At 37.9% G+C, this 15,182-nt stretch overlaps 1 protein-coding gene across 1 annotated transcript in view; it reads right to left on the bottom strand.

The window, feature by feature from the left end:
* The window catches only part of CNTNAP5 (contactin associated protein family member 5), an 882,261-nt gene that overhangs the window by 167,859 nt on the left and 699,220 nt on the right, over positions 1-15,182 (bottom strand). Inside the window, exons 15-16 of the mRNA XM_021667927.2 lie at positions 2,291-2,418; positions 1,943-2,113 (exon numbers count right to left, since the gene is read on the bottom strand). Of these exons, the coding sequence (XP_021523602.2) occupies positions 1,943-2,113; positions 2,291-2,418 (299 nt within the window). The remainder of the gene's footprint in view (positions 1-1,942; positions 2,114-2,290; positions 2,419-15,182) is intronic.

Here is a 15,182-nt window from a genome sequence, read left to right as displayed (position 1 = left end):
AAAGAATAGCAAAAGTCACTAAAATACATCTTTTTAAAAATTATTACCATGCACAAATAATTCTCAACAATGTCAGTGGTAAAATATTTCTTCACCAAACAAATTTTTTGTTGGTCTCTTTGAAAAAAGATGCTGAAGCTACTGTTGTTGTTATTATTATTATTATTATTATTATTATTTTTTTTTTTTTGAGACAGAGTTTTGCTCTTGTTACCCAGGGTGGAGTGCAATGGCGCGATCTCGGCTCACCGCAACCTCCGCCTCCTGGGTTCAAGCTATTCTCCTGCCTCAGCCTCCGGAGTAACTGGGATTACAGGCTCCTGGTACCACGCCCAGATAATTTTTGTATTTTTAATAGGATGGAGTTACACCATGTTGGCCAGGCTAGTCTTGAACTCCTGACCTTAAGTGATCCTCCTGCTTAGCCTAGGCCTCCCAATGTGCTGGGATTACAGGCGTGAGCCTCTGTACTTGGACGCTACTGTTAATTTTTAACAATGTATGTGTAAACTTCAAATTAGTATGTTTTATTATTTTCCACTTAATAAATATTATGAGGGAAAGTTAATACAGAGAACTCCAGATTTACCATTGTCTCCTAAACATACAGAGTCAAATATATTTGTTTATTTTAAGATTAAGAACTCAAGTTCTCATTTTTCATCTGTCTAATTATGCTGCTAGCTTTGTTTAACTCAAATCTAATGTTGAATACATGAATGTATGGAACCACAGAGGTTTGAGGCAAAATTTGCACCTTGCTAGAACTCAAGCAGTTTCAAATTCTTAGGAATATGGTAACTTTTTACCTAATAGAATAGAAATTCATGATATATTTTCTACTGAAAATATTTTAGTGGTATTTTTTTGCTTGAAGAAATATTTGGAAGTTTCTAAAACCAATCCTGAAATAAAAACATTGACAGTACCGGAATTTCCAGAATTTAGTGTAAAATCAATTTTTTATGAATTTTTAACAAATATATTCTGAGGTTTAAAACCTTACCTATTTGTATAGCTTGTTTCATATGAAAAACCTAAAATTAATAGAAAGTATTATTTGCTCAATATAAGATAAATGATTGAGTATACTCTTTTGAACATGAACATGGGAAGAAATTTAAATTTTATAAAGTCACTGTCAAATTTGCAGAGGTAGAGACTCAGGAACATAAATTTAAATGTATTACTATGATCACAACAGAGAAGCATGTACGTATGCTTTTTCCTTTTTTATTAAAAATACTACTTCATATAATTTTTTAATTTTTTTTGGTATTGAAACATTATAATATTATTTTAATTATATGCAATATGTTTAATTATAGGAAATTTCACCATCTGTATTTCTATTATTTTACATCACATGTCATGATTATTACTGAATACAGTTTACATGTTGAGTATGCAGTGCTAAGAGGTGATCCACTTCCTGGCATCAAATGTATTAGATATGCCACTGCTGATGGGGAAGTGGTAGAGAAACCATGGCAATGCTGACTGGATAGTCACATGCCCCTTGGGTGGGAAATAAGTCAGGAAATTACTTTTGGAACAAAGGTAAAATAAAAAAGTAGACCCCCAACTATGAATAGAAAGCGTAATAATCCTGTTTTCAGCTTTGTATGGAAAATGTCATAACAAAAGTCCTGTACTATGGAAGATTGAAGTCACAAGTAAGAAATATCTTTGGAAACTAATAGGTGTCTATGAGAATTTTTGGAATGTTCATAGTTTGATGAGAGAGTAACTGATTAAATACTGACAGTTCATAATAAATCATAAAGCGTCAGAAGGGAATAGACATTATCAACTGCTAATTTTGCAGATGTCCAGTGAGATTAATTTGCTGGTACAAATGCTCATAGTGATTGGTGGCAAAGACAAGACTAAAACTTGTTTGTTGGTCAGTTACATCAAATACATAATTTAGGGCACTTACAGCTTATTTCGAGTCGAATGAAGTCTTTAATGCCAAGATTTTCTAGGAAAACTCCGGATAAAGCTGTGGTTTTAAAAAAGAAGGAAATATCGGCACTGAATTCCGCATGGAAGGTAGGAAAGTGGAGGTAAGAGGCTTCTGTATAAAATGAGACGGCGTTCCAGAAGCGTCCTGCAAATGAGAAAATCCTTCAGCATGGTTTATCTTTTTCAATGGGATATGAGAAAGCACTGGGCATGTGGATAATTTTGAGGACTAGGGCACACTGCAGGGAAAAGGGATCAGGGAGTAAAAACATCTTGTGTTCATGTAATGCAGAGAGAAAGCTTCTTTCGATTTAGTACTCACGGTCACCATAGCAACGCAAGGGACCAATTCTCCAAGCGGCTTCTGAGTTTGATCTGTCGGTATCAGTGATAACTATCTGAGTGACAGGCAAGTGGTCTTTGAAGGAAAGAAAGCCAGTATCATTTGTCCTGCAAAACATAAATTTAAGAAAAAAAGAGGACAAAATGTGGATAATCTAGGGACTCTTTTCCATGGCCCCTCTTTTCAGAAGTGATTTGGGCAGTTGCAGTAGGGTAGGGGCAGAGGGGGGGAAAACAGAAGGCCTTTCATGGCCTAAGTGTGTGTGAAAGGAAGGAATGTTAATTACAAAACCCATGGCCGGCTTCCAAAAACAAGGGAATTTTACATCTTCCCCACGTGTGCTTGTAGAAATGGATAGTTTACAAAGATTGCTGCTGCTTTTGGTGGCTAAGAGCACCCCACCTGCTCAATATGTGCTAATGTGACATTAAACTTCACCTCTCACTCCCATAAAGAGATCGGCTACCTCAGCAACTAACTTGAAACAGCCATCACAAATTCCACTCAGAAATCACCCCAAGGACTTGTTTCAGCCACCTGCCAACAGGTTTTAATCAACTTTAGATTTTTTTTTAACCACCTTTTGACTCTAGGTGCTTTATAGTTACTGGTTTGTTGCATTTCATTTTGTTCTTAAAGATCTCGGTAGATAATGACTCCGGCTTTGTTTTCGTTAATCATGCAAATAAGATATTGACTAGTCACCTTTGGAAAAAGCTAAAAAAAGAACAGGATAAGCCACTGGATATTTTCTCTTTCTTTTAAGGTGGTGTTTTTGGACTCATAGTAAGGGCCACATCATTTGGCTAAAAGGAAAAACTGGATATAGGAAACTAGCATTGAATATATAACTGTTTTGAGGCAGATGAGTATTTTCCCCCAAACAATAATCCTGTGCAGCGGGTGTCATTATGCCCATTCACAAATGAGGAAATGGAGGCCCAGGGATATTAGATAGCTGGCCTACGGTCACACCTCACACCACAGAAGAGGCAGGAACAACGTCACATTCTTGGTATCCCCAGTGTGTATCCCATGTCTTAAGGACATAGTTGGAGAAGTATACAGCTGTGTTCTGGAATCCCAGTCCCAGGTCGTAGCGGTGTTAGACTTGGCAAATAATTTCATGTTTGAGATCCTCAGTGTGCTCAATTTTAAAATGGAGATAGCATCTACATCACAGTGACTGATGGGTTTAAAGAGATTATGTAGTCACTTAGCATGGTGCCTGATCTATGGTAAATGCTCAGAAATGGCAGCAGTGACACTTATTTTAGTTCTCATCTTCGTTCCTGAACTACTCTGTGGCCCCAGGCAAGTCAATTTATCTTTTTATGCATCCAGCTATGATTCTGTATTGAAGAGCTTATACTACACAGCACATGTAGAAAATTAAATTTTCAGATTTATTGTCCAACTCATGAAATTTGGAGAAAAACATATTAATTCATCTCGGTTATAAATAAGTCAAATATTCACCTGTACACATATTCCTACAGGTCTGTCAAATGGAAAATGTAAAGAAATGTACTGCACAATATCTACAATTCAAATACCTCTACTAAGAGGTCATTCAAAGGATATAGAATAAGACTTTTGTCTCAGTTTCTAAGTACATCTATGAATGTTGCATAGACACAGGGATGAATTTGAATCTCCACATTCCAATATCTTTTCAGGCAGAGATTTCAAAGCAAATTCCAAACAGTCAAAGTGGAATGAAGACCAAGCCAAAATTCTCTCCTGAAGAAATTCTATACTGCTGTAGAATTGCATGTCTCTCATTTCCATTTTCAAGGTGAAAATGGTAGATTCTAAAGTCTGTCCATCAATGCCAACTACTGCCTTTACTATACATTCTGGCATCTTGTCTACAACAATTTGATGTTTTTGTGTCAAAGTGTTGGGATCTACAAATAGCACTCTAAGAATAAAAATCTCTTCCAAATAACAGAGGGAAAAAAAATCATATTTAGTTTGATGATGCAAGGCACATTACTAAGAATATTTTTTACCTGAAAACTTAAAGTAAATTGCTCTCTAAAGCTGTTTCATGCAGTGGAAACAGATACAAATTTAAATGCCTACAGGGGCCAAGCAAGTCAAAAAGTATGTGAATCCAGCTTTGTGTTAGTAATAAATGGAAATTGACACACAATCTCAGTGTCGGGGGAAAGAGAGATAAGCACAAAGTAGGTGTCTCAAATAAAGCAGGGCTGTAGTATTGATTAGCAACAGGAAATTATGCCATTCTTTAATACAAGACCAAAGAGCCAGACTAGATTATTAATGACAAAGTTTTCAGTTTTCAAATATTGGCAATGAATTAAATTTCTTTAAAAAATTATAGTGGGAGCCTACACTGACTGGACCAATCATCCCCATGTGAGGGCTGAATTGAGCCTATAGGCAATGGAGCCATCAAAGGGAATTTGCATACTTATTCTTGCTTTTAAGATCCATTAGGAATATTATTGAACTTAATTAAATTTGTGAGTGACAGGTATGATTCCAACATTTCAAAGCAATGGGTAGGACAATTGGTGGTGATGGTCATGGTGGGTTTTAGTCACAATAAAATGATGCAAATGATGGTGGTACCTATTGATAAGCAAAGAGCTGACAGTTATAGATTTGCTTTCTTCATGCCAAGGGTAAGGACTTTGCAGACTTTCACTTCCTTTGGAACAAAACGCAAGGCCCTTCCTAAGTACAGTTGAGAGATGACTGTGTTGTGTGAAGTAGGACAGCCTGTCACTGGGACCAGATGACACGAGTTGAATCCATGTACCTCAATACTCTAGTAGTATAACAGCAGTGAGGTCACTCTGGGCCTCCTTTCTTATGTTTTAAATAGTTATAACAATAATAATAATAATTTGATATTGTTTTATGAATCAAAGTGAGTTATGTATACAAAATAGTTAACACACCAATTTGTAGATAGTAGAGACTCAATATATAGTTATGAAAATTCTCATTAGAGTTTGAAATAAAAACATGACACATAAGGAATATATAAAAGGAGAACAAGAAACAGCACCCCACAGCTGGAATGCATGAGCAGAGCTGCCAGACACTCTCGTTTATGGAGCCTACAAGGGCACATGAGATAGGCATGTGATCCTTAAAAAACACTTTAGTATGACCTAAAAAATAGTAAAACACATGTGGCAAGAAGAAACTTAAATATTCTCAAGAGCAAGGGTATGGCACAGAATTAGTCAACGTGGTCTTCTTTAAGTATCTGAATCTTGGTATTTCACCCAATTTGGAGTGGCAGAGTGGTGCTGGGGTATGATTGTATCAAATCTGATGAAATGTCACAGACTGCCATTCATTTTCATCAGCCAGTTTTGGCTCACTGCTGCTTGGTAAGCTTCTTTCGGTACATAATTTGGGTGACTTAACTGTAAGAAATACACTGAGGTTTATTTCCCTCTTTTGTGTCCTTTCCTCTTTCAGTCACTCAGAAGTAGCAAATAAAATGTCATATATGGTAGACAAACAGAAAATTACAGGAAGAATTCAAGACCTCAGGTCCCATTGAAGCCCACGTGTGAATCTGAGTGGATCAACTTCAAGAGACTCCACAACCCTTTCCCCTGAGTGGGGTACACATGATGTTCTTCATTTCTTGTGGCTGGAAAGTAGGAACGGCCAGTAAGATGTCTGCAAGCCACTCTTCAAGTCTGCAGTGATGCATTGCTGCTTGCTAATAATTCTATCTTACCTTTGTTTAAGCAACAATTATTTCTCTTTGGCTTTCTTTCTCAACACTTCCATATGAAAAAAATAAAATAAAAGACCAAGGAGACTAGGTAACAAGAAGCTTTAAATGAGCTTAAGGGTCATTTGGCTGCCAACCCTTGACTGGTTAAATTACAGTCTACCCCAGGATAATATCCATTCCCCTGTGCTCCACACAGACTGAACCACATCTGGAATCTTGTTTTTATTTCCTAGTATAAGAAACTAGGGAAGAGGGCAAATTAAGTATGCATTTAAAATGTTCAGAAACTATTTTTTTTTTCTATAAATGCTCTAGAAACCTGAAACTAAAGGACTTTTCACAAACAGATACTTTACTGTTAAGAAATGAAAATGACCCTCAAGACATAGTTGTAAAAGTGATTTAAAAGATACTAGCACAGATAAGGATTTTAGGAGGCACAATTTGTAGAGCATGCCCTGAATATAAAGAAACAATTAGTGATGCCATTTTATGTGTGCGTGTATATCTATATATATACACGCACACATACACACACACACGCACACACACTCACACACACATATATATGATTCCAGGTGTGTGTGTGTGCGCGTGCGTGTGTGTGTGTATACTTTATAGATTGCCATCAGCCTCATTCAGGAAGCAATTAGATTAAAAGTCAAAAGTGTTAGATTGCACAACATACTTGTGATTCAACACCACTTAGATCTTGATGATTCTAAAACATACATCTCTATTTCTCTGGAACAAATCAACTGTTTGTCTTCTCCAACTCTCCAAATTTCTCAAGACTCAACTCGAGTTTCCCGTCAAAAATGTTGTCAAATATTCTATATTCTCTTTTCCTTCTCTATTCTAATTTCAATTATTTGTATGCAATATTTTGTGACCTTTATGTATATATTGGCCTTTGTGTGTAATTCTTGTTTTCCCTTGTTGGAAAATGGGTAAATGTTTGGGAGAGAGTAAGCTTGGCATTAGTCAGCAATGTAGCAAGGGTATCTGCAAAGTCAGACCATCTGAACCCAGGTGATTTGCCTTCTATTGGCTGGAGCAATCCTTCACTTAGCCATGGATAGTATTTTATCCTGAGTCTCATCTTCTGATTTCTCATGGCACTTCCTTCTTCAGTTAAGCTCGTTCTTTACGTTGTATCTTCTACTTCTCCCTCTTTTTCTGCTTGCATGCTGTAGTCATCCTCAACCCTCTCTCTCAATCTAGTTACTTCCCTTCTTTTCTCTTCAGAGTCAAATTTTCTTCAAACAATTGCCTGCATTCTCTCATCTCATCTTCCTCTGCACCCTGTCCTGCTCAATCTATGACAATTGGCCTTTTCCCCTTTCAGTCCACTGAGACTTCTCTTATTAAATTGCTACTTTCCGTGGAATGTGTCAGCCCCTAACATCCTTCATTTTGTTAAAGCATTTTACATTTTACCTTTGCCTTCTTGCTGCTACACACACACACACACATTCCTCTATGAATATATATTCATTTAACTGTCTACCGAATCCTTCCCTTGGATGTCATCAGGCACCTGAAACCAAGATGCTCAACCTCCTTCACTAGTCATTTTCACAGGGGTCAGCTTTCCCACCTGTCTGTGTTACTCACCTCTGTGAATGACTTGTCCTGTACACCCAGTTGCTGAGGTCATAAGCATGTGAGTCTTCATTTCTTTCCTCTTTCTTACTTCCTCCCTTGCTCTTAATTAACAACTGCCACCAATTTCACCATCTTCATATCTCTCCATTCAACTGCCTTATCCTCATGCTCCTGGACTCAGTTTTATTTTGAGATCTCATGTCTCTGCCTAGATGTTGAGGATGGTGACATAAACTTGATCCCTGCTTCTAATCTGTCCACTCTCTTTATTCCTGTAACATGTTTACATAATATGTACCATAATTCATACTTTATTTCTTAAAACCTTTCAAGAGGTCTCTAGATCTTACAGATAAGTCCAAACACCAAAAATATTTATAAAGTGGACAATAAAATGCAATTTTAAACCACTATTGCCTTTTACAGAGATAAACTCTTTCAAAAAAAATTCCAAAATTAGAGGCACTGCTAGAGTTTGAGGTTGCTGCTTTAGAATGTACTGGTGGTTTGGGGACTCAGCTGAGAAATTCATGTACCTGGATCCTTTCCCTGGTCATGGGAGAATTCAAGTAGAGTTTCACACATGACCTCATTTAATACTGAGACTAACACTTGGAAAGTTTTGCAACAATTACCTACATTGTATAGGAGCAGAAACTGAGATTCAGGAAGATGACAAAACTTCTCAAGGTGCATCATTTGCAAATGGAAAAGCCAGAATTTGGACACAGATTTAGATGCCAAAGTATTTGCCTATAAACACCAATGTCTCCTGTGCTCCAACACGGGTCTCCCACCTTCCACCAGCAACTCTCTCAGGAGTGGAAGCTGGTGTTTCTCACATTAGTCTATGCCTCCTCTGGACTGTGCTGGAATCACAGCGCCAGGCCCTGAGTCCTCACACTGTCCTCAGTAGGTCTCGGGATGACCATCCCCATTCTGTGTACACAGGCTTTCTCCACACAAGACGCCGTTCAATGGATTAGGTTTCAGTTTACTAATTTGCAATCATTTTCCAGCCCTGCATTCGCTGAGATTACACATGGGTCACCTTGACCGGATTTCTGGGAGTCCACGAACTCTTCTGTTATATACTCACAAGCAATCTCTTGGCTTATTCATACTCAAGGCAGATTCATCAGTTACATGGTGAATTTTACGAATAAACTTTCAGAGAGCAGCCCTGTTTTGGGGAGAGGAATTTCAGTGCTATTTCCTTACTCCACTTGAAGTTTGGTGGCTGAATGAACTTTGTGCTGGCATGCTATTACTTCTGCTTTGCTTCTGTTTGTTACATATATGCATATATAATTCCCTTTTTTCTCTTCAGTTTCTTTTTTTTTTTTTTTTTTTTGATTTCCAACTTCTAATTTCAGGGGTACGGTTGTGCAAGTTTGTTACATAGCCAGACATATGCCACAGTGATTTACTGCACAGATCACCCCATCACTTATTTATTAAGCCAAGCATTCATTAGCTATTCTCCCTGATGCTCTCCCTCCTCCCACTCCCCACCCTCTCACAGACCCGTGTGTGTTGTTTCCTGCCCTAATGTATCCATGTGTTCTCATCAGTCAGCCCCCACTTATGAGTGAGAAGATGCAGTATTTGGTTTTCTCCCCCTGTGTTAGTTTACTGAGAATATTGGCTTCCAGCTCCATCCATGTCCCTGCAAAGAACATGATCTCATTCTTTTTTATGACTGCATAGTATTCTGTGGTATATATGTACCACATTTTCTTTATCCAGTCTATGATTGATGGGTATTTAGGTTGATTTCATGTCTTTGCTATTGAAAATAGCACTGCAATGAACAGACATGTGCATGTATCTTTTCACAGAATGATTTATATTCCTTTAGGTATATATCCAGTAACGGGATTGCTGGGTCAAATGGTAGTTCTGCCTCTAAGTCTTTGAGGAATTGTGACACTGTCTTCAAAAATTATTGAACTAATTTACACTCCCACCAATGGTGTAAACATCTTCCTTTTTCTCCACAACCTTGCCAGCATCAGTTTTTTTTTTTTTTTTTTTTTTTTGGCTTTTTGATAATAGCCATTCTGACTGGTATAAGATGGTATCTCATTGTGGTTTTGATTTGCAATACATGCATACATACTTTTCTTAGACATCATTTTAACTTCTATAAATCAATGTTGTCTTTTTTGGTTTATTTAAGATCTGACAAAAATGGAGAAAATAATAATAAAAAGATGGTTTATAAATCTTTGAGCTCTGATTCCATGCCACATCCGCTAGATGCACAAACTATTGCTAACTCGGCCAATACTTCCCAGAGATAGATATTCTCACACTGTTAAAAACTAAATTAGAGGCCGGGCGCGGTGGCTCACGCCTATAATCCCAGCACTTTGGGAGGCCGAGGCGGGTGGATCATGAGGTCAAGAGATCGAGACCATCCTGGTCAACAAGGTGAAACCCCGTCTCTACTAAAAATACAAAAATTAGCTGGGTATGGTGGCACGCGCCTGTAGTCCCAGCTACTTGGGAGGCTGAGGCAGGAGAATTGCTTGAACCCAGGAGGCAGAGATTGTGGTGAGCCAAGATCACGCCATTGCACTCCAGCCTAGGTAACAAGAGCGAAATTCAGTCTCAAAAAAAAAACCAAAACAACAACTAAATTAGAAACCCGAAGCTCAGAGAGGCTAATGATTTAGTCTCTCTAGTTAATGTGACAAATCCAGAATTTGTTCTTTCCATTACATAATAAAATATTACTGAGAGATTCATTACATTTTTATATCCAGAATTGACAATAATACCAGCAAAAATAGCTATAATTGTGTGTATTCTAAGTGTATTACATGAATTAGCTCATGACATTTTCACAAAATACCTATAAGACAGATGTGCAAAGGAGGTAGAATTATTTCTTCTTCTCTTACATGATGAAGACACTACACTTTTAAAAACATGCAGACATTGGGATTTACTTGTAGTTCACAGAGAGCATTGCCATGGACCACGAAAGCTGCCCCAGGCAGAGTAGAAATGACAAAGGCACAGAGAATGAAAGGAGCAGGGAAACATCGTCACCAACTTCCCATTCTGTCAGAGCTGTCCCCTTCGGACATACCTGGCTAAGAGTTCCAGCAAATTCTGATCAAGAAGAAGTTGTAAGGAATGTCTACCTATGTGTCTATGTTCTGACTGGAGAGTTCGAAATATCCCTGTGGTAAAGCCATCTCCTCAGGGAGAGGATCATTTCATATAAATGCAAAATCGTAATCTCTATAATGACTTTGAGTTTTATTTCTGATACAATTTTGCAATTGCTCAAATAATGAGACTTTACAGACAATTTAGTGATAGTATATTTGTAAGGCTAGACAGGTAACTGATTTAATAGAAACCCCAGCCTACATTTCATTTTCCACAAGATAAAAAGAAATGTATTTCATATGTATGTTTTGTTTTCCAGAACCCATCGATGATAAATCGTTCATACTAGATATTTTTCCCCAAAAGGTGATAGGATGGTGGTATCATTAAATAAAAAGAAAGAAAAAGAAAAAAACCCTCTTTAATGCTACCCTAGGCAAAATATCAACTATTTACCTCATTTAGAATTCTACAAAATAATGACATGATATTTTGGTTTTGAATTTTCAACCTCTCATTACAAGTTCTTTTTCCTCTATTTTCATATTTTTTCCTTTATGTCTTAATTGGACAATGCCTTTTTATTCTTTACACTAAGATACACCATGAAACATTCTGTCTAAAAAAAATGTAGTCTGGGCATAATTGTTCATGGCTGTAATTCCATAACTTTGAGAGTTCGAGGTGTGAGGATTGCTTAAGGTCAGGAGTTTGAGGCTGCACTGAGCCGAGATCACACCACTGCACTCCATCTCGGCCGACAGAGTGAAATCCATTCTCAAAAACATATAAAAACATTGAAACCAAGTCATGGGAACATTAGCATAAACAAGCCAGTATCAAGTTACTCAAAAATGTATACTTTAAGAGAACATTTAATGACTAAAGCAGCAAAAAATAACTTGCAAGTGGAGGGCATATTTGGCCAGGAAGAGCAGATGAGGAGAGAGAAAATGCCCCATCTCTTCATTCATGCATCCTCTCAGTCAGCAGTTAACCCACGGAGGACTTGCCTTGTACCAAGCACACTCCTCTCCAACACAAGAGGCTGGCCCTGATTAGTTTCCAAGATGCTTGTGGGAATTCAGGGACCGAGTGAGCAAAAACCCACATAAACCCCTCCTAATTCCTGTCTGCCTAGAGAGCAGGCACTTTCAAAACTCAATAAGCAGTAGAGTAGCTCATAAACAGATTCGTGAATAATAAAATTCAACCAGTAGAGATTGCCCAATTTATTATTCTTTGGAAACTAAGGAAGGGAACCTTAGTGTGCTCTGGGGTGAACTTTTCATTTCTCTCAGATTTCAGGATTGGGGTCCCTTCTCAGGTTGCTAGCTGGTATGAGACATGCTAACTGTATGGAGCCTGGGACTCTCAGAGGTGAATATTTTGAGAAAATCGGAAGAGTTCTGAAAGATCAAATCATGATGCAGGTGAAGAATCAGCAAAATTCTACACCACTCTGATGTATCCAGTGTCTCCTCATTATATGTCTCGTGGGAAGGGATTGCAGGGTCCTTGGGAAGGGCAATGTCCTGGGGCCTGGATTAGACTTGCATTCACAAAAACAAAAGCTTATTTTGAAGGCAAATGTATACAAAGATAACTTTTGGAACAGGATGTTCACTTGTAACTACTTTTCTAAAAAAGTATTTTTTTTTATTGTACTTTGGGCTCTGGGGTACATGTGCACATCCTGCATCCTGCAGGATTGTTGCATAGGTACATACATGCCATGGTGGTTTGGTGTCTCCATCCCCCACATCACCTATATCAGGCATTTCTCCAGGTGTTATCCCTCCCTGCCCCCTGCTGTCCCTCCGCTCTCCTCCCCTCCACCCCCTCACCTGCCCCAGTGAGTGTTGTTCCCGTCCCTGTGCCCAAGTGTTCACATTGTTCATCACCCACCTATGAGTAAAAACATGTGGTGTTTGATTTTCTGTTCTTGTGTCATTTGCTGAGAATGATGGGTTCTAGATTCATCCATGTCTCTAAAAGGACATGAACTTCTTATTTTTTATAGCTGCATAGTATTCCATGGTGCATATTTGGGTATATAGTCAGTAATGGGATTGCTTGGTCAAATGGAATTTCTATTTCTAGATCCTTGAGGAACTGCCACATTGTCTTCCACAATGGTTGAACTAATTTACACTCCCACCAACAGTGTAAAAGTGTTCCTTTTTCTCCACATCCTCTCCAGCATCAGTAATTATTTTTTAATTGAACAACAAAAATTGTACATATTTATAGGGTTAAACATGATGTGTTGCCATATGTATAAATCGTGGAATGGCTAAGTCAATCTACCTATCTGTCCCCTCACATGGAAACAACCTGTGTCCATCAGTGAATAACTGAATAAAGAAAATGTGAATATAACCAATGAACTAGTATTCAAGCTTGCCAAATTAAGAAAATCCTGTCCTTTTCGATAACATGAACGAACCTTGAAGATATCATGTTAAGTGAAATAATCCAGGCATAGAAAGACAAATAACAACTCTTGATAGCCAGAAGAAAATCAGTCTGTAGCAAAAGGCATTTAGGTTAAAATTTGGTAAATATTTCTTGTGTGATTGTGAAACAGGAGTAGTAGCTAACAAGGAAGCACATTTCAGCTAATACTATTGTGGCTATGGCCTGACCTATTTAAAAATACATTGATAAAAATCTGTCGAACAGAAGTCAATCACCCATTGTTCATTCATGAATTTAGCAACATTTATTAACTACTTTCTCTGTGACAGAAAAGTAGAACCAAAGGGTAATAGTAGCTTAAAGCTCCAAGATTCCACATGCTAAAACAAAACAAAACAAAACAAAACAAAACCCATAAAAATATTCTATTATTTAAGGGAAAGAATAATAGATTCCCTGTTTAGGAATATCAGATGACCAGAATTTAAAGCTTACATCATTTTCTCTTACTATTTTTGCCATAACACTTTATGCGAGGGTAAAATAAAGGCAAGAGGCAAAGAACAGAGTTACTAAAAATCAAATAAAAACTTCTGCACTTTGTTCTAAAATAAATAAAAGAATGTTCTACTGCTTAGTAAAGGAGCTTCACTTTAGTGCAACCTGGTTGTTTGGATGAGAAGACTCTTCATTTGGGCCATGGGTCATCAGGAGGGACATTGCACATTCTCCCTGCCTTCTCCAACATGCTGCTCCACCAACCTTTGACCCCTCTTGCTGGGTGACTGTTTTTCCAACTCCCACGCAGCCCAACACTTTCCTGTGCTGTCTCCAAGGTCTGCGACCCGGAGCTGTCACCAGAGTTTCCTTTCTTACTCTCAACAATCCGGCACTGAAGTAGCTGGTTCAGAAGCCATCTAGACTGTATGATTACGTTGAAGATAAGTTCCTTTGCAAACAGCAATTAATCAGTGAAATTATTATTCTTTACATGCTCCTTCATTTCTTTCTTTTTCATTAAGATTTAGCGATTTGGCTGGGATAGAAACTCCTAGGAAATCAGCTAATTCAGATGTGTAGTTAAAACTTTCTTTTACTCTAAGAAGGAAATGTGCTTTAGAGGTTCACTAAATGACTTTTCCTTTTCTCCCCATCCACCTCCATCTTTTGAGCTGCCACACTTTCACTCCCCACCTACAACATACACTCATTATCCTTATTTACTTGGGTCTCATTGAAATACATGTTATTCAGAGGCTTATTAAAATAGAACAAGACGGCTATGGTCGAATACACCTATAGTCCCCATGCTTTGGGAGGCTGAGATGGGAGGATTGCTTGCACTCAGGAGTTCGAGACCAGCCTGGGCAACAAAGTGAGACCCTTACTCAAAAAAATAAGAAAACAGAACAAAAAATTATTAATCACCAGAGGCTTAAAATATGCCCCAGTTTCCCTAAACACCCTGGTTAGCAAAAAGAAACTCATGCTGCAGTGATGTGATCTGAGAGATTCTAGGAGAGTTCCCTCTAGCATCCTCACTGACTGGCCATTATTCGAAACCCCAGTGTTAGCAGCTCCTTTGGCATAATCACAAGAGCATTTTCAGATTCAGCTAAAATTTCTGCTCTGCGCCTTAGTCAAGTGAACTTAACAAAGCCATTTATCATCTCTGAGCCTCAGTTTCTTTTTCTGCGAAAAAGAAATAATAAAACCAACCTCAAGAGTTGTTAAGATGTTATTATGAGATATAGTATATAAAATACTAAGAACAATTCAGGATACGATAGGTAACATTTAAGTGACAATACTATCTATGAGTTGTAACATATTAAACTGCTATCCACTGGGTGTTATACCAGGCCAAGTCGATTTTCTGATTAATTTCACAAGAGCAAAAACTTGAGGGACTTTTACAAGGCAAGAATATCCAAAGTTTCTAAGATGCTTGCACACCAGCACTGATATAAAAAGGGGCATAGT

The sequence above is a fragment of the Aotus nancymaae genome, unplaced genomic scaffold (assembly GCF_030222135.1).
Source record: "Aotus nancymaae isolate 86718 unplaced genomic scaffold, 86718_ANA_hifiasm-v0.15.2.pri h1tg000029l, whole genome shotgun sequence".
NCBI lineage: Eukaryota > Metazoa > Chordata > Mammalia > Primates > Aotidae > Aotus > Aotus nancymaae.
This window is presented reverse-complemented; position numbering and strand designations above follow the sequence as displayed.